The sequence below is a fragment of the Vipera ursinii genome (genome assembly GCF_947247035.1).
Source record: "Vipera ursinii genome assembly, chromosome: 1".
NCBI classification, from domain to species: Eukaryota; Metazoa; Chordata; class Lepidosauria; order Squamata; family Viperidae; genus Vipera; species Vipera ursinii.
Window position 1 is genome coordinate 69,568,302 of NC_139512.1, and position 20,292 is coordinate 69,588,593.

General features: G+C 41.5%; 1 protein-coding gene across 1 annotated transcript in view; it reads left to right on the forward strand.

Annotated features, from left to right (window-relative positions):
* The window catches only part of DPF3 (double PHD fingers 3), a 243,983-nt gene extending 230,681 nt beyond the window's left edge, over window positions 1-13,302 (forward strand). Inside the window, exons 9-11 of the mRNA XM_083350564.1 lie at window positions 4,940-5,052; window positions 7,324-7,405; window positions 12,887-13,302. Coding sequence (XP_083206690.1) covers window positions 4,940-5,052; window positions 7,324-7,405; window positions 12,887-12,957 — 266 coding nt within the window. The 3' untranslated portion in view covers window positions 12,958-13,302. The remainder of the gene's footprint in view (window positions 1-4,939; window positions 5,053-7,323; window positions 7,406-12,886) is intronic.
* Window positions 13,303-20,292: the final 6,990 nt, after the last annotated feature.

Sequence of the window (20,292 nt, forward strand, 5' to 3'; positions counted from 1 at the left end):
TATGTATGGACATTTAATAGGATGTGACATTCATTGGCTTCCATACAGAACCGTAAAATAATTCCACAAATGCCCCTTAATAGTATAACATATTCAATAGCTTTTTCCCCCCAAAGATGCTTGTTCTTTCCATACTTTGATTACTTTTACTGTTAAAGTTAAAAGGTACACTAGTGATAGAGAAAGTAGCAAACTACTTCCTTACTGCTTTCCAGTATAGGTATATGTAGAGCAGACATGTCAAACTGTGACATCACGTGATGTCGCGCAACTTATTGGGACGGTTTTGCCATTGCCGGCAATGGGGTGGGCGTGGCTTCCGCATGACGCATCTGGCCTGCAGGGCGGCAGTTTGACACCCCTGATGTAGAGAAATGTCCCTGATGTCATCAAGAATCAAACTCAACTATAGGGAGACTTACTATTCCCATTGTTATTTTGTTAGGGGAGAACTGATACTCTGGATCTATCTACTATATGCCACTGCTGGTTATGTTGGCTGGGAATTATGGGAGTTGATAAGAAGAACCACAGAGGGGAACTTTAAATTCTTGTTCTTAGGGTGCCTTATTGTTACAGGGTATTTGCTACTGAAAATGGAAACAGGGAGCGTATGGCTAAAGAGAATAATATTTTGTTGGAAAGTGATCCTGGGGATTGCCCTTTATCCAATCCTGGCTAGTAACCGGGTTTATGTGCTTTATATTGAAAACACACTTAAAAAGGACTGTGTCTACATTCACTAACAAACTATGCCTATAGTGTTGTGAATGCTATCTGATCAGTTTAGATTTCTTTGTACTGTGGAAATTGGGTTAATTGATTAAACCAAAATTAAAGTAAACACAGCTAAATGTGTTAGCTATCTACAGCTGAGAGAAACTATTGATTTTTCACATAAAGGTAGCTTCAAAGCAAAGAGGATTTCTTTTCCCCAAGAAACAAATCTGTGAGATAATCTTGGTGGTCTAAGCGATTATGATTGGCCCAAAATCACTCAGGAGAGCTTCTGTGGTTACAAAATGTCAGTCATTTGAGATTTAGCAAATCAGGAAACAGACCTCAGAATAATTTATTCAAGATCATCTCTGTGGCTTCCAGTACCAGGAGACTAGAACCTCATTATTTCCAAACACTAAATCACTTCACCATGTTCAAATTTTGGTTCAGATTTGTGTTTCATTTCTTAGATTAGAAAGGTTAGTAGCTGTTTGCTGGCTAGTTGGCAGAAAATTATAGCCCAGAAAGGATTTCTTTGAGTTAACAAATATCATTTTCCAGCTAACAATTCAAAACTATTTAATTTTTAGTCATATCACTTTAATTACATCAGTCCACATTCCATGATCTCATAATCCCTAGCATGACTTATTTATTGGATTACTATCTCAGTTTTCCGTCAGGAGCAGAAGGTGGTATTGTTAACTCTCTCTCCCTTCCAATTTATTTCTACAACCACCATCTTCTGGAGTGGGTTGGGCTCAGAAAGAACAAATGTTTCTTATTCTAGCACTTGAATCACTAATTGGCTCATAATATGTAAACAGCAAAAATACATTGCCAAACTCACACAGTCATTTGTCACTCTTCACTGCATGTTGTTTTAAGAATTTGTTTGAATACTTGAAGCTCCTCCTTTCTTGCTCGCCTTACCAGGGGTGTCAAACTGCCGGCCCGCGGGCTGGTTTCACCATACCAAAGCCGTGCCCACCCCATTGCCGGCAATGCAAAAAGAGTCGTGATAGGTCACGACATGTCACATGAGGTGGCAAGTTTGACACCCGTGCCTTAGACTGTTCTAAATATTGAACACCAGGTGTAGATTTTTGCCCCAGTGTCTTGTCCATTTTTGACTGGCCCAAATGCAGTGCTCCATCAGGGGAACTGCCTACAATTCATTGCATGTTTGCTTATGGTACTCTGGGATCCCCCTTGCTTTTGCCAAAAAATAATAATAATCTACATGAGTGCATAAAAGTCATTACAAAGCGAAAATGCAGAAGGCAGTATGGTGTGGCAAGTGCTACAAGATAATCAGGCATTGTTCACTGTTGTATGAAATTTAGGACTACTGCCCATCATTGGATATCCCTGTGTAATTTCCCAATAGGGCTATAAGTCCAGAAAAGAAGGGAAAAAGAAAGAAAAGGCGCTGACTCCTGATTCCCTTTGGTGCAGTAAAATAAGATAGTAACATCAAACCCCAACCTTCTCCTTTACATAATTGTATAAACTATCCATATCTATATCAACAAATGTATCTAATCAGTAAAACCCAAAATCAAAAGTTTCATTTTTTTCCACCTCAAGCGCAAAGTCCAGAAGCGGTTTCCAAGTAGAAACAAAAATACTTATTTTTCTTTTCTTTTATCAAAATAGTCCATTTAGCCATCTCTGCTAACTCCATCAACTTTTGCAGCCATTCGTCCATTGTGGGGATCAAAGTGTCCTTCCGTTTTTGTGCAAAAAGTAATCTTGCTGCCATCAACATATACAACATCAAAGTTCCAATTTTCCCCCCAAGTCTTTTTCCATTAAACTCAAAAGAAAAGTTTCTGGTTTTATCTTTGTATTCACTTAAGAATCTTCTGTATTAAAATATGAATCCTACTCCAATATTTCTTTGCTTTATCACATCTCCACCACAAATAATAATAAGTCCCTTCTTTACCTTTGCATTTCCAACATTCATTTGAAGTACTTTTATACTTTTGGAGGAGCTCTGTCCCTGGTACCCACAAGCAATAGAACCAAGTAGTTTTATACATTCATTTTTTATTATTAAAAAGTTTTACAACAACAAAGTTTTACAATATATCCCCAAATCCCCCCACCCCAAACCTGCCCACTTCCCCCGCCCACTTCCCAGAGCTAAATACAGGATTATAATTACAATAATCATATTCTAAATAAAAATTATGTCTAAATAAAAATTATGTCTAAATAAAAATTATACTCTGGTTTCTCTTCAGATCGTATAAATCTTTCGCCTTTTACATTCTTGATAACTTATCTGATGTTAAATACCAACGATACATCATCTTATAAAAACATTTTTTCAAATTGTAATTTGGTGTGAATTTTAAACCTTTTGTCCACATATTCTCCCATTGTTCAAGCTTTATATTATAGTCAAAGTTCCTTGCTCACTGAATCATACAATGTTTTACACATTCACTTTCCAAATTCAAATTCAAAAACGTTTTATAAACCTTAGCAATAATACGTTCATCACTACCACACAGTAGGATTTTCAATTCATTTTTAACAAAGTCAAACCCATAACTCTTTTTGTCTAATTTAAATCTTTCTTTCAATTGTAAATGCATAAACCAATGCCAGACCTGTCCTTCTGCTTCTAGCTCTTCCTTAGGTTTGAGGATAGGATCACCAAGATTAAATGTTGTTATTTTACTAAAGGTCCACCAGTCCGGCTTCACCACCATTTTTTTAAAAAAAAAAAAGCTTCCTGAGGGGACATCCAAAGAGGCATCTTCATACAAAACCTTGTTTTATATTTATTCCAGACTCTTAGAATGGCACATCTAACAAAGTGGTTGTTAAAATCAACATTTACTTTCCTACTTTCCCTTCTTTTCTGCACTCTTCCCTTCCCCTACCTTTCCTACTATTTGTTTTTGTATTTTTTTTATTTTATACTATAAACAAATATAAAAAGAGCAATGAAAAGGGCTATGAGTCAAGGTATGGGTGAAAAAGGTCTTCAACCTCTCAATTATAAGTGAAACAATTCTGACTAACAGCAGCTTTGGGAATTGGCTATTTGGAGCAGGATTACTGTATGGAGATTTATGTCCTCTGGGCTGAGGCCACTGCTCAGATGCCCGTTTTTCCTTTTACAATTGTTTTTAGAAGAAAAACAAATAGAAAATATAAATGATGGATTTTTCTACTTAAGGTTCTTTCTGGCCTGCAGATTTTCCGCTTTTCTATAATCCCTTTTTCTAAGCTATGTGATCAGAAGAACTGTTTCCTTATTGTTTTCCTGTTATAAAGAAAGAGCGCTGAACTTACCTTATGTTTGCTTGTTTGTATTACCCCTCTTCCAGAACTCCCCATTGCTGGTCCCGCTGTAGTAGTCTTGCTGTTTGGCAAAACCATCCACACGCATGTAGGGAAGGTCTAGAGAAGGGGTAGGCAACCTTGGCTCTTTTATGACTCGTGGACTTCAACTCCCAGAATTCCTGAGCCAGCATGGCTAAGCATGGAAACCTCTCCCTTTCCCCTCAGCATGGCTGGCTCAGGAATTCTGGGAGTTGAAGTCCACGAGTCATAAAAGAGCCAAGGTTGCCTACCCCTGGTCTAGAGTCTCAGCAGTAGCTGTCCTTCCCCTATTGCTAGCTCTCCTACTTCTCTTCCTTTTATAAATTGTTTTGGATTGGTGGGGGGATTTTTTTTTTTGGTTGATCCTGAAAGCTTAGTTGTGCAGTTCGATTTCTGTGCAGGCTAACCTTAGTAGTGCAGAGCTCTTAAAAATATAAGTTTGCCCTTTGTCCTTATGATGTATGAATTTGTACTGTAGTTATGTTTCAACCAGTTCAAGTAAATATTCAATAAAAAAACCCTCTCCCTCCAAATCCTTCATTTATAAAGGAAGAGGAAAAGCCAATTCTTTCTTCCTTCAACTCAGTTATCTTGTTTGTTTGCTTTTAATTAAACGGAAAACAACCACAAAGTTTTTAAGAGCTCTGAATAAAATTGCTTTGCCAATGGGGCAGTGGGAAGGAATGACTTAATTTTCTTGTGCCCGGCAGCAAAAGGGTTAATGCTTGCTTTCCTCTTTGATATTCATTAGTTTGGAACCCATGTTGTGATTGGTCCATGTCCATGTCTGTTTTGTTCCTGAACTGTATGACTTTGATTCAAAGAATTATTCAAAATACAGCCTACTAAGCATAGGTGTTTCCTATTCCTCCAGGTCACCCAACGTGCTTGCAGTTCACAGCAAATATGACAGAGGCTGTCAAAACCTATCAGTGGCAATGCATCGAATGCAAATCCTGTAGCCTTTGTGGGACTTCTGAGAATGATGTAAGCTTGTCTTTGTTATCAATATATATATATATATAATATATTTAATCCCATTTATATACCCACCCTTCTCCAAAGACTCAGGGTGGCTTACAATCTAAAGCACAAATCAATGAATTAGCCATTTGTAATAATGAGTTGCAAACTAATGTACAGGATCTCCAGGGTTCGTTCATTGAGCTCAAGACATACAACCAGCAGAAGAGAGCCCTTTTTCTAAATTCTACATGCACCCCCAGTTATACCTGCCCATCTTTTTTTCTTCTGCCCCTTTCAAAATTGCTTCCTAGTTCTCACTTGGGATTACTTAAGGGTACAAAATGATAACCTGTCTGTTTTGTGGCAATACGCAGTCCGGTCCATGTAGACTGAATTTTAGCAGCTAAGAAAACAATTCATCTTTTAAGAGCAATACTTCCTTTCCCAGAAGGACTCTGCTGGTTCAAATGATATGACTCAAAGGCCTTTATTAGATATTGTTTGCCCCAGTCATGCCAATTTTAGTACAGAGCTTGCAATAAGCTGAACAAATTTGAAGAGGTGCTGTTCCATCAATATATCAAGAGCAAAAGTCTCAATCCTATTCAGAGGTTGTCTCTTTTCAAATCTTGCAAATGTCTATCTAATGGGAACTGCATCTAGTCAGTTCTGGAGCTTAGGGCTGTGATGGATGCCAATCGATGGTAGGCTATTATAAAATGATGGTGACCTTTGCTCCGGAGTGTATTGGATTTGAACAGTGATGACCCATAGAATCTAAAGTAAAAGAAGGACCTTTAGAGAAACTGCAATTTTGATGCATTATCTAAAAGAAACTTTTCCTAATTGACATGTATATGTAGCTCTGGGTGTCCTACGTAGCATTAAGCACATGAAGAGATGGAAGAAATAATCTCTCAGCAAGGGGTGAGATATCATCAATATGCCAGTGATATCCAGTTGTATATCTTTACTTTGGGCTGAGCAGCAAATGCTGCAGAGGTCCCTGGAGGCAGTCTGAATCTAGATGGGAAAACTAGGATCTGGCCTAATCCCAACAAGCTGGAGTGACTGTGGATTCCAGAGATAGTCCATCATTATTTCTAGAAGAGGTTACACTCTCCCAGACAGAGTTGATGTGCAATTTAAAGGTCCCAGCAAACTACAACAATGGTCAAAATGGCCTTTGCATAATTATATATGTGTGCCAGCCATGATACTTCATGGAATAGGAAGCTTGCTTTATTCAGAGCACCTCTTGAAGAGCATTTGGAAGTTGGTTCTACAAACAGAAGTCTGTGCAGTTACAGTATGTGCAAACCAAATTTTGCTTGTATAAAAATACCATTAAGGAAACTGTATTAGCTGCCGGTTAGTTGGGTGCTATTCAAGGTTTTACAGTTCTCAACTGTAAAACACTGTGTGACTCAGGATTTGAGTTGAATCTGCCATCTGGTGAGATCAGAGAGGGAAAACTCCCCACCAAGGAAATGTCATTTGCCATCACCTCTTCTGGATGGTCCAGAGTATTCCTTCTTCGGAATAGCCTCCCCTTGGATATTTATTCCACCCACTTCTTATTCAGACTTGTTCAGAAAATGAATCTCTTCTGGAAGGCATTTGAGAATTTAATTTAATTTAATTTAATAATATTTGTATACCGCCCTTCTCCCTGAGGACTCAGGGCGGTTCACAGGGCGGTTCCATGGCACAGGAATATTCTGTAACATTTCCTCCCTAATTCCTACTTGCACTGTTGTTGGCTACTCAGATTCAGATTAACCTCTCTAAATGAGGTGGTTTTTGTATTTATTTCAAATGCATATTGCAATGTGCAAGTTAGTTAGATTGCAAGAACATGACAATGTAGGACAAAATGAGTGTTTGTAGGAAGTAGTCTCTATCCATAGTAACTGATGCAGAATGGGACAACTCACCACAGTCAACTGGCCACAGCCAACTGGTCAGTTCACCACGGCCAATTCGCCATGGCCACTTGCTATAGCCAAATAAAAATGATTTTAATTTTTATCATTCATGTTTCATTTTCTCTCTCCTTTGGCATCCATTCTTTCACAATTCTGTTCCACTATTTCTTCAATATTAGTGTAGCTCTTGTCCAGTGGTGAGTTGGCCATGATGAGTTGTCGTAGACCCTTACTGATGTGCTCTTTGGTTCCTTATCATTACACATTATCTTTTTAGTACAACAATGGGCAGGATTATATATTTTTAGCTGGATTGAATAACGGCTATGTTTTTTTTTCTTTTTTCTCAACCATTCTGGATCAGGACCAGTTGCTCTTCTGTGATGACTGTGACCGTGGTTACCATATGTATTGCTTAAATCCACCAGTCTCTGAACCCCCAGAAGGTATGGCTGCTTGGACTATCTATACCAATCATTTTAAGGATAAGCTTAAGCTAGCACATCAGAAACAATAGCAGAATCAATATCATTTAAATATTCATGCACATGTTTTGGCATCATTGTTTCTTTCACATAATGCTGAAGTAGATTTTTGAAAGCCACAGGGAAAGCGTCCTATGTGGAATTGTCTTCCTATATCATACTTCCTATATGAAATTATAGTCAAAGTAGCTGAAACAATGCAAATCATAGCAAAAAAGCTGCTTAAAGCAGTTCCTGCTTTTTCCCAAGATTCTGTCTTGTTCATTTCATAGCAACAAATCTAAGGATCTCCTTAGGTCACATTTAGCTATAGTTTCCATCCAGATGTTGAAATGATCAATACTGAATGATCAATGTTAATACTGAAATACTAGCAGCGAACAAAACAATAATAAGCTAATGGAAATCCAGTGCCACTATAGTGTTCAGAAGACACTTCTTTCTCTTTTTCACTATAATTATCGTTGATTGGAAAGGTTACCTTGATTAGAGAAAACAAATCTAATACGTTACTGGCCTGTTCAGTAAAAGTTAGGGCAATAATTCTCTGAAGCGTGTGATGAGACAGATAAGCGGACCTTGGGGAAATCAGTTGATTAAATCATGAAATTCTCCTATGGGTCCAATATCTCCACCCATAATGAGTGGAGGCTGCCTGCCAAATCTATGAAAGATTTTCCTCCTCCTAACAGCCTTTACTGGTTTGAGTGGGTAATTCTAGTGCAGGGGTAGGCAACCTCGGCTCTTTTAGGACTCATGGACTTCAACTCCCAGAATTCCTGTGTCAGCTATGCTGACTCAGGAATTCTGGGAGTTGAAGTCCATGAGTCATAAAAGAGCCGAGGTTGCCTACCCCTGTTCTAGTGGATCCTTTGCATGGAGTGAGGTGATTATTTATTGAGTCCTCAATATACAGATGCAGTGGTCTGTAGTGTTCCTTCAATTGTTGTTCTGCTCATGGACAGAACTGTGAATCTTTTTGCACAATCCAAATTATGTAGTCATACATATTTTAAAAATAATTGTTTTTGTGAGAACTTGGGAATGAGGTGACTATTTTTCCTTCTTGGAAGGAAAATGGAAGATTATCCTATTTATTATGTTTATGTTTTATGTTTTATTTGATTTCTATACCGCCCTTCTCCCTAGGGACTCAGGGCGGTTCACAGGGCATATATAAATAACGATACAAAAGTTAAAAGGAAATTAAATCAATGCCCAGTTAAAAACAATAATACAATACTAAAAACACCAAATTTAAAACCCATAATCCCCCATCAGGCCAGACCAGCTAATTCAAATAAGTGGGTCTTCAACCCGCGACGGAAGGTTCGGAGGTCTGATGTCATCCGGAGCTCCACCGGCAGTTGGTTCCATAATGCCGGAGCGCCCACAGAGAAGGCCCTCCCCCTGGGGGCCACCAGTCGGCATTCCCTGACCGGAGGCACCCTGAGGAGGCCCTCTCTGTGGGCATGTACTGGGCGGAGGGAAGTTGACGCTGGCAGCAGGTGGTCCCCGAGGTAACCCGGACCCATGCCATGTAAGGACTTAAAGATCATAACCAAGACCTTGAACCTCACCCGGAAGACAACTGGTAGCCAATGCAGCTCGCGGAGCAAAGGTGTAACATGGGAGTACCGGGAAACTCCCAAGACAACTCTCGCGGCCGCATTCTGTACCAGTTGGAGCCTCCGAGTGGTCTTCAAGGGAAGCCCCATGTAGAGAGCATTACAGTAGTCAAGGTGAGAGGTCACGAGCGCATGAGTGACCGTACACAAGGCATCCCGGTCCAGATAGGGCCGCAACTGGCGCACCAGGCGAACCTGGGCGAAAGCCCCCCTAGTCACGGCCACTATATGATCTTCCAGGGTAAGCCATGAATCTAGGAGGACTCCCAAGTTGCGAGCCCTATCCACGGGGGGTAAGAGCTCACCCCCCATAGAAAGAGATGGAACATTTTGAATGTCCCGGGATGCCGGGATGTACAGCCACTCAGTCTTGTCAGGGTTGAGTTGAAGTCTGTTCCTCCCCATCCAGACCCGAACCGCCTCCAGGCAACAGGACATCACAGCGAGGGCATCACTGGGGTGGTTTGGGGTCGAAAAGAAAAGTTGGGTATCATCGGCATATTGATGATACCCAACTCCAAAACCACGAATGATCTCACCCAGCGGTTTCATGTAGATGTTGAACAGGAGAGGCGAGAGAACCGACCCCCGAGGAACTCCACAAACGAGAGACCTAGGGGCCGATCTCTGCCCCCCTGCCAACACCGACTGCGAGCATCCCAGGAGATAGGAGGAGAACCACTGAAGAACTGTGCCTCCCACTCCCAATCCCCTGAGACGCCGCAGCAAGATACCATGGTCGATGGTATCGAAAGCCGCCGAGAGGTCTAATAGGACTAGGACAGAGGAATATCCCCTATCCCGAGCCCTCCAGAGATCATTCACCAGAGCGACCAATGCCGTCTCCGTGCTGTACCCGGGCCTGAAACCCGATTGGTAAGGGTCCAAATAATCCGCTTCATCCAGGACCAGAGGGAGCTGATGCGCCACCACACTCTCAACAACCTTCGCAAGGAAGCGAAGGTTGGAGACTGGACGAAAGTTGTTCAATACAGCTGGGTCCAAGGCAGGCTTCTTGAGGACAGGTCTCACCACCGCCTCCTTCAAGACGGTGGGGAAATAACCCTCGCTCAAGGAAGCAGATATAACCGCCTGGAGCCAGCCTCGTGTCCTCTCCCTAGCTGCATAAACCCGCCAGGAAGGGCACGGGTCCAACAAACATGTGGAGGAGCTCAGCCTCCCCATAATCCTGTCCACTTCATCAGGGGTCACAGAATCAAACTCTTCCCAGGTAACATTGACAAGACCGCTCGTGTCCTGATCGCCAGACTCTGCCCAGTTGGAGTCCAAACCGGTCCGAATCCGAGCGATTTTATCTGACAGATGTTGACTAAATTCCTCGGCATGACCCTGCAAGGGATCCTCCCTCACCTCCTGATTAAGAAGTGAGCGAGTCACCCTAAACAGGGCGGCCGGGCGATTATCTGCGGACGCGATGAGGGTGGAGAAGTAGTTACACCTCGCCACCCTCATCGCTGCGAGATAAGACCTAATGTAGGTTCTTAACCGCAACCGGTCGGGTTCGGATCGGCTAGACCTCCAACAGCTCTCTAGGCCCCGTTTCCGACGCTTCATCTCCCGGAGCTCCGTGGAGAACCATGGAGCTCGCTGGGATCTGCGCCGGGTCAGGGGCCGCAAGGGTACAACCCGGTCAAGTGCCTCAGTGGCTGCCCTTTCCCAGGCTTCCACTAAGGCATCCACCGAGCTGTGAGCAGTGGAGGCAGGTGGGGACCCCAGCGCCGCTTGGAATCTATCAGGATCCATTAAGCGTCTGGGGCGGTACCATCTAATTGGCTCCGTACCCCCACGGCGGGGGGTGGCAAAATGGAAGACCAGCCGCAGGAGATGATGATCGGTCCATGACAGGGGCATAATAAATGGAGAGCCCCCACCAAGATCATCCAACCACCGTCTAGATAAAAAAATCAGGTCAAGGGTGTGGCCTCCCTCATGAGTTGGTTCAGAAATTACTTGCGTCAGGTCCATGGCCGTCATGGAAGCCATGAACTCCCGAGCTAGCTCAGATGAACCTCCCAGGGATGGTAGATTGAAGTCTCCCAAAACTATAAGTTTGGGAAACTCAACCACCAACCCCGAGAGGATATCGAGCAGCTCGGGCAGGGCTGCCGCTGTGCGACTAGGCGAAATGTACACCAGCAGCAAGCCCAACTGCGCCCCAGAACCAAATCTCACAAAGAGAGACTCACACCCGACTATCTGAGAAACGGTGGTCTCCCGCGGACATAAGGTCTCCCTCATAGTAACCGCCACTCCCCCACCCCTACCATGAGCTCGTGGCCGGTGTAGCACCCGGAAGCCTGGTGGGCAGAGGTCAACCAAAGGGACCCCACCCTCTGGGCCCAACCAAGTCTCCGTGATGCAAGCCAGGTCCGCATGCTCACCCTCAACTAAATCCCTGACGAGGGGAGCTTTGTTAACCACGGACCTGGCATTCAGGTACAGCAGCCGGAGCTCAGGAGGCTGCACATCCTCGCTCCCGGGACCTCGGGGAAGAAGCAGAGGGTCGGAGCACCTCACCGCTTGCAAGTAGCGGAGACGGCCCTCCCGGTAGCGATACGGCCCCCTGTCTATCCGCCTGCTGCCATTCCCCGTCGTGGGAATTGGTAATCCCACGACCCGCTCATGAGCCCCAGAGACAACAGCACCCCGTTCTCCCCCCGTGCGGACAGACCCAAGTCTGGCCTGAGCCATGGTTGATTGGCCACCCCCCATAGCCAGACAACCCCTATCTCCCACCCCTCTCCCTAACCCTATAAAAATTTTTGATAAAAAAGTAATCAGAGGCCTTCTATTAGATTTGCAATGACGGCCCCTGCCCCTGCCCAGCCATCTCTCAGGGACCCAAAACTCGGGCCCGTCATCGAGGTTAAAAATGTTTAAAGAGGCGGGTTGCACCCAGGAGAGGGGGGCACCCCTGAGGGCGTACAAGTCCGTGCTAGTGTATTGCCCCATGAGTCCAGAAAGTCCAGGAAGTCCAGGACAGGATTATGTTCTTTTATTATGATAAACAATAACACTTAAGCTTGGAAAGGCAAGTCGAGTTGTCTAAGCCAAAGCAGCAATGAAACTTGGCAAAATTTCTTAGAAGGCAAGTGAGAAGAACTGAAGTCCTGGCCCTCCCTTAGCTTGTCCCTTCATTTCAGGAAGCCTCTTTCTCTAGGCATTTTTGTGTTCTTGGTTGGTTCCATTCTACTTGCAGAGGAAAGGATGAGGAGAATTCATATTTGATGAGGATTACTAGGAACCGAGTCTCTTTTAAAACTGAAATGGATATGAGTTTAACCCATCATGGGTACCTCTGTAATAAATAGATTGCTGTTAGTTTAAAGGCAGTGAAGGTATTCTAGCTCACAAGCTGTTAGACTGCTATGTAGACCCTGCAGTTAATGAAAACAGAAGGACATACTATAAGGCAGGGGTCTTCAAACTTGGCGCTTTTATGACTTGTGGACTTCAACTCCCAGAATTCCTCAGCCAGGCAGGCTGGCATATAAAAAACACCTATAGGAACCTCCCTAAAAATACTTGTGCAGCTTCTGATGCTCTTCAAAATAATTTATCTCTTGACAGGAGTTGCCTACATCACAGGGCAAGATGAACTAACCTTGGCTGATCCCTAAAAGCTAACAGAGCCAAGTCTGGCTAGTACTTAGTTGGAAAGTAAAATAACAAACAAAGCTACTCATATTGTTCAAACTGCACAGAAACTGAATCAGGCATGTTTATCTGCAGACTTGGATATGATTTAGAATGTCTTTTCAACATCTAAACTTTTCCATATCTTTATTTATAGGAAGCTGGAGTTGTCACTTGTGTCAAGAACTACTCCAAGAGAGAGCATCAGCTTTCTGCTACCAGCCCTAGATGAGAATAAAGGATTGGGCTTATTCTTGAATCTGTAGCACCAGCACACCATGATCATCCATCACATAGGCTATGTGTAACCATAAACACACTCTTGCCCTCAGGAAAGGATGAACCCTCAAAGAAGCACCCATAGCATTTGCTTCTCCAGGGTTACATTTCATCAAGAATTGACCTCCTGGGTTCTACTAGAAGGAGCACACCTTTGAGGCAAGGGGGAGGATTCTATGTTCCAAACGAATCATTTTCCCCTGCAGTGCATGATTGCAGGTCTGTTGTAATAGATTCATATGTGTTATGATTATAGCATAAAGGGGAGCTGTTGTAACTGTTGGTATTTAGACATTTAAATTGTGTGGCTGGTGATTTTGTTTTGATTCATCTTCTCTTTCCTTCAGATAAATCAGTATTTGCCATCCCTCAAAGAGTCATGTCCCCAGCCTGGCCTCTTGGAGATTGGTTAAAACTGCAGCTTCCAGAATTCCTAACTAACACAGGCAGCAGCTGAAAACAATGGGAGTTAGATTCCCAACTTATCTGGAGAACTTTAGATTAGTTTTAGAGTGCTTGGTGATTGTTTGTGATCTTGGGCTGTAGTGGGATATTAAACCTTACTTATAAGAAAAGGTTCTAATGGGAAATTGCTGTTTATAAGTAGATAGGTCAGATAATTGTATCTGGCTGTTTTACAGCTCCATAATAAAACCAAAATAACTATTCATAAGGAACCATGTACACAATATCTACCTTGAAACTTCTTCATTGCCCTAATAATATAGAGATCAAACGGTGATATGACTTCATTACTTTAATGCAAGGGTCTTCAAACTTGGCCCTTTTATGACTTGTGGACTTCAACTCCCAGAATTCCTCAGTGTGGCTGGCTGAGGAATTCTGGGAGTTGAAGTCCACAAGTCATAAAAGGGCCAAGTTTGAAGACCCCTGCTTTCCTGCATCCCACAACTAGTCTAGATTCCCTGACATAGCACATCCAGTCTGTTGCTCTGCCTAGGTAAGTGACAGGCCAGTGAAGGAGTTCCAGACTCTTAGCAAAAAGCAAAGCTATCCAAATTTGCTTGAGAACATTATATCTTTCTTTACAATGGCTGTCTTCTCTTTCTTTAAGGGTGAAAACTTTAAAGAAAAATTCCTGGTGTCGTAACTGGGATTAGAGTAGCCACAGACAAAAGATCATCTCCTCACCTTCTCCTTTCCTGCTCCACCCTCAGAGGTGCAATCAAGAAGCCTCCTTTTGTGCAGAGTCACTCCAGGCTCTTGTCTCTGGCAACAGAAGATTGGCAGCTATGTCAGCCCTCATTTCCATATTTGGGTGACATAGCTGACTTGGGGTCAATAGTTTAATCAAAAATAAATCCAGGTCTGACTTGGGTTTCAACTGATTCTCTCTAAAGGCAGCAGTTACTGTTTTATTTTTACTTTGCAGCGTATGCTGATCTTTTCTCCTTCCTTTCATTTCCCCCCAATAATCTTATTAAAGGTTTGAATAAAACAATAAATGATGGTGGAGGCTAAGGGAAGGAAAGAAAAGAATTACAAGAAAAATAAACGTATAAAGAGATAAAAAACCGCACCCCCTTTGTAGCAAATGTAAACAATTCCCTAATCTCGTTACTTCTCTTAGCTAACAACTATAAAACTCTTCATCTCATAACCCCTTTCTCAACAACAGGCAAATCAAATAAGTGACATCTTCTTTGATCCAGTTAATAGCAAAAGATCCATACAGAACTCTAAGATTTTAACATTAATTAACAGATACAAAACTGAACACTCCACACCTTATTTCTTAACTTGATGAAAATTCCATTTAATTTAAGGCATGAAATGCTCTCAATATTCTATTGCAAACATTTTTAAAACACCAAATTTAAACATGACAAAAAGAAAATCCCCTTTAGAAAATAGAAGTCCCAATACAAAATATTCCAAATAACATTTTCCTTATCTCCTGTAGGCACATCTATTATTTCACAAGAATATAATAATCCCAATATCCTAATAGAGCCAAAAAAAATTAGATATAGCAAAAAGAAATAATTTCTCCTTTTTTAAAAAAAGAAATTCTCTAAACTTCCTTACTTCAACTAAAGAAAAAGAACTAAATGTAGAACCAATTTAAATACTGTAAAATTATAATTACATAAAATAAGTCTTTGGGAAGAAGCTTTTACATAATATCCACCTTAGGCAAATGCAATACAACTTCACTAATCCAGAAAGAATCACCCTGTGTAACAATGTAACCTATTTATCCCTGATAGAATAAGTCAATTTTATAATTTTTTATTTTAATTTATATAAGACAGTGTTTCTCTGCAATCCATCCAGGTGGTTGTTTATCCTTACTCAAATTTCTTTAGTGCCTTAAACAGTCTCTCTTATAAATCCAACAAAGGAAAATTATTCCATTGTATCCTGGTATTCTCAGTGGGTTAGGACGCTGAGCTTGTCGATCAGAAGGTCGGCAGTTTGGCGGGTCGAATCCCGAGTGCCGCGTAACAGAGTGAGCGCCTGTTACTCGTCCCAGCTTCTGCCAACCTAGCAGTTCGAAAGCATGTAAAAATGCAAGTAGAAAAATAGGGACCACTATGGTGGGAAGGTAACAGCGTTCCGTGCGCCTTTGGCGTCTAGTCATGCCGGCCACATGACCACGGAGACATCCTCGGACAAGCGCTGGCTCTTCGGCTTTGAAATGGAGATGAGCACCGGCCCCTAGAGTCGGAAACCACTAGCACGCATGTGCGGGGGAAACTTTACCTTTACCTTATTCTCATTTTTATTTATTTTTTATTTTTAGTAGCTCATCCAGTATATTTGGTGATAGATTTTTCTTCAAAGAGTCCATATTCTCTTCAAGTAAAGTTCTGTGGTATCTTTAATAACAGAATGTTCTCTAGGAGACACAGCAGAGCTTTCATTTCTTGGTGCAGATCCCTACACAGTTCTTCAAATATGTCTGTAAATGCCATTATAAATTGATTGTCTTATACCTACAAAACTAAAAAAAAATCTTTCTTTTCCATTTATACACAAGGGAAATACCTGAACTTAGTGTCCTCAAAAGGCTCCAATTTGCAGTTGTAGCAAAATGGTGACCTCACCTATCTCCTGGTCCTCTCCCGCCCTCCAAGATTACTGTCTCTTCAGGAGGAAGAGGAATGACCACAAGGAAAAACAGTTTGGGCAACCTCATGTCATTTGCTTTGGTCCAGAGAAGATTGAGATTTGGCTACCTTGTACAAAGCTGCAATCATCAACTCTACTTGTCTGCAGCACTGTCAGCCATTTTCTCCTGGAAATCTTGATCTTCTCCTCTTTTCAGATGAGCATGCTATGCAACTGAGATCTGATAATTTGAGGATGCCAAAATTATGACTGGATTCAAACATGCTAAGCCATAGTTTGTTAAATCATGCATTACTGAATGAATCATGATGGCTAGATTACCCAAACCAAAACCAAACCAATCAGATTACTTCTTAGCATAATGCATAAAGTCAATAATTCTTTCTAATTATACATTCCTTGGAAGAGTTGCTCATATGGGGAACTACCAGAGGACTGGAAAAGAGCTGATGTAGTTCCCATCTTCAAAAAAGGGAAAAAAATGGATCCAGGAAATTACAGACCTATCAGCTTGACCTCAATACCTGGGAAGATTCTGGAAAAGATAAACAATGAGCCAGTGAGCACCTAGAGGCAAACAAAGTCATTACTAAAAGCCAACATGGGTTTGTCAAAAACAGATCATGCCAGACAAATCCTATTGCATTCTTTGACCAAGTGACAAAATTAGTGGATCAGAGGAATGCTGTGGATATAATTTACTTGGACTTCAGTAAGGCATTTGATAAAGTAGATCACAAACTACTACTTGATAAGATAGAAAAATGTGGGTTAGACAACATCACCACCAGTTGGATTCGTAGCTGGCTGACTGGCCGTACTCAGCGTGTGGTCCTCAATGGAACCGCATCTACATGGAGGGAAGTGTGTAGTGGGATGCCCCAGGGCTCTGTTCTGGGCCCAGTGCTCTTCAACATCTTCATCAACGATTTGGATGAGGGGATAGATGGAGAACTCATCAAATTTGCAGACGACACCAAGCTGGCAGGAATAGCCAATACTCCAGAAGACAGGCTTAAGATACAGGAGGATCTGGACAGACGTGAACACTGGGCACTATCTAACAAAATGAAATTCAATGGTGAAAAAAGTAAGATTCTACATTTAGGCAAGAAAAACCAAATGTACAGGTATAGTATAGGGGGTACCTTGCTCAATAGTAGTAACTGTGAGAGGGATCTTGGAGTCCTAGTGGACAATCACTTAAATATGAGCCAGCAATATGCTGCAGCTGCCAAAAAAGCCAACACAGTGCTAGGCTGCATTAACAGAGGGATAGAATCAAGATCACAGGAAGTATTAATACCACTTTAAAATGCCTTGGTGAGGCCACACCTGGAATACTGCATCCAGTTTTGGTCAACATGATGTAAAAAAGATGTTGAGACTCTGGAAAGAGTACAGAGAAGAGCAACAAAGATGATTGGGGACTGGAGGCTAAAACATATAGGGAACGGTTGCTGGAATTGGGTATTTGTAGTTTAATGAAGAGAAGGGTGAGGGGTGACATGATAGCAGTGTTCCAATATCTCAGGGGCTGCCACAAAGAGGAGGGAGTCAAGCTATTCTCCAAAGCACCTGAAAGCAGGACAAGAAGCAACGGATGGAAACTAGTCAAGGAGAGAAGCAACCTAGAACTAAGGAGAAACTTCCTGACAGTTAGAACAATTAACCAGTGGAACAACCTGCCTCCAGAAGCTGTGAATGCTCCAACACAGGAAGTTTTTAAGAAGAGACTGGACAGCCATTTGTCTAAAATGGTATAGGGTTTCCTGCTTGAGCAGGGGGTTAGAATAGATGCCCTTCAAGGTCCCTTCCAACTTTACTATTATGAAATTATGAAATACAGTGCTCAATAAGTTTGGATTTCAGGTTCAAACTGATTGTGACAATGTTATTAAATGTAGGAATCATTTAGGGAAAAATCATTTAGGGAAAAAGTGTAGAAATTGTTAACAAAGGAAAGTGTGTTGCAGCAGTAGTGAGTGTAAAATCTTGTCCTTCTTTGGTCCATCTCTTCAGACTTTTTATCTCCAGCTGACCTCTGATAGTAATAAAGCCTCTTGGATGGTAGAAATGTATGTAGAAGAATGCTTTGAAGAGCTGATCGGAAAAAAATGGAGATTGTTGACATCACCCCATGCTTTACATGGAATCTTGACAAAGCACAATATTTTGACCCAAAGTACATTATCTGCTTCAGGCCTGATGTTAATTCTTTAAAGGAGAGCATGGGATGTGCTGAACACATGTATCCTGTGTAATACAATTATGTTACAGATTGAGTCATATTGAGTTAGATCATGTAATAGTCTTACCTGCCCTGACTTGCAATTTTTCAGGATTCAATACATTTTTCCCCAGTTTTATATGGAATGACAAAGATTGAATATGAGACTGTTACACCAAGCAGCAGGCCTTCCAGTACAAACAGCCAGTGATTTTATTGGGCAAATTAAGCCCACACTTCTTCTATAAACCAGGAATGAACAATGCTTCACCTGCAGTTCTCTTCAGTTGTTGCAGAGGTTGTTCCCTCCACCCCCAGCTCTGTTGTTTAAGCTTAACATGAGATTTTAAAGTGCAATCCAAAATGCTTGTAATTGGCATGAAGCATATTGGCTTCAGTGAATGGGATTTTTGTCCCTACAGCCATATTTTGTGACTTGTTATACTGCTACCACACTTAAAGGAGTCTCCATTGTAAAAGACAAGGACAACTAACATCCTTTTGGTAAAGCTAGCACTTATAGAAATCACACCCACTCTGATTCACACACAGTACCATAAAGTGGTTGGTTTGGTTTTGGCTTGATATAATGTCATGTACAAAACTATTATAGCTTAATGTTAGTTGAGAATGTGCCATGTCATAATGGTTTGTTCAACAAATTGTAGTAAGTTTGGAACTAAATTAAGTTCCCCCCCCCTCACACACACAGTGCTGCATAAATTATTTACTTGAGGTTGAAATGTCCCTTGTGATGTACATGACTGAGCAAGGATCTTAGAGAGCCCCCCCCCATGACCATTTTGCTTTTCATTTTCTGTGCTTGCATAGTGGATAAAAAAGGGGAGAGGGGTACAGACACCTGACCCCCGTGGATAATGGTTCCAACTCCAAAAAAGATTGCTATATGATTGAGGAAATCATTCAACATTATATGATACACAAATGTAGGTTAACCACATGTTGAGTCAGGCTGAAACTGAAATCGTAAAAAAGAATGGCTAGTTATAGCAGAAAGCATTGATAGTAATTCCAGCCTATAAAATACATTTTGAATGTGCAATAATTCCCCCACTTCAGAAATGAGGATACATTCCATCTAAGGTTAAACACCTTTATATGATGCTGATTTCAGTTGTAAATTTTCCCTGGGAAACTAAATTTTGCAGTTTCACTCTGAGTATGTTTGTAAAATGACAAGATTGTTTCAAAATTATGACTTGTGTTGGATGATAAGATCACGTGTTGTTATACGTACTCTGTCTCTGAAAGCTGCTTGAGTCTTTAGTAGAAGCACAGCAAGCAGAACACATAAATTACTCTTATCTATTAAAAGCCCAAGCACAGTTAGCGTGCCAAAATTAGGGCTGTGATACTCCATATACACTCCCGTGTGAGCTCCATTGATTTTAATAGGACTGCAGTCAATTCAAGCCAGAATATGAAGTGCTTAGACTATGAACAGTGTTATTAGCTCTTAGACCAGCATTTCAAAATTACAATGCTACAGTGCATTGTCAATATATCACAATGGTCTTGTGTAAGCTGGTTATACAAGGTCAAAGCCATTTGCAAAACTGAATGTCTATTCATTTTTTGCATTAGCATTCTAAGTCCTGAGACAAAGTCTTTCACAAACAAACACAGATTTGGGGATTAAAATGTTTGCATTTGTTTAACCAACCTTGCTGGACTTGGATTTAAACTGCTGCTTCTACATAGGAAAAGCTCTGCTTCACGAGAATTGGTTCTTAGATTTAAGATATTTTGAGGGAGGTGCAGTTATAGATATTTCATGGTAAATATGCAGTGCTGTTTCAAGGTAAGCAAATCCCGTAGGTCAGTCTAATCAAATTAATGGGGTTGGTTTTCTTCTGTGTTCTGGGTGAGAGCAGGATCATAAATTGAACTGCTTTATTTAGTGAATTAATTACTAATAATGACTTCAAAGCCAATCA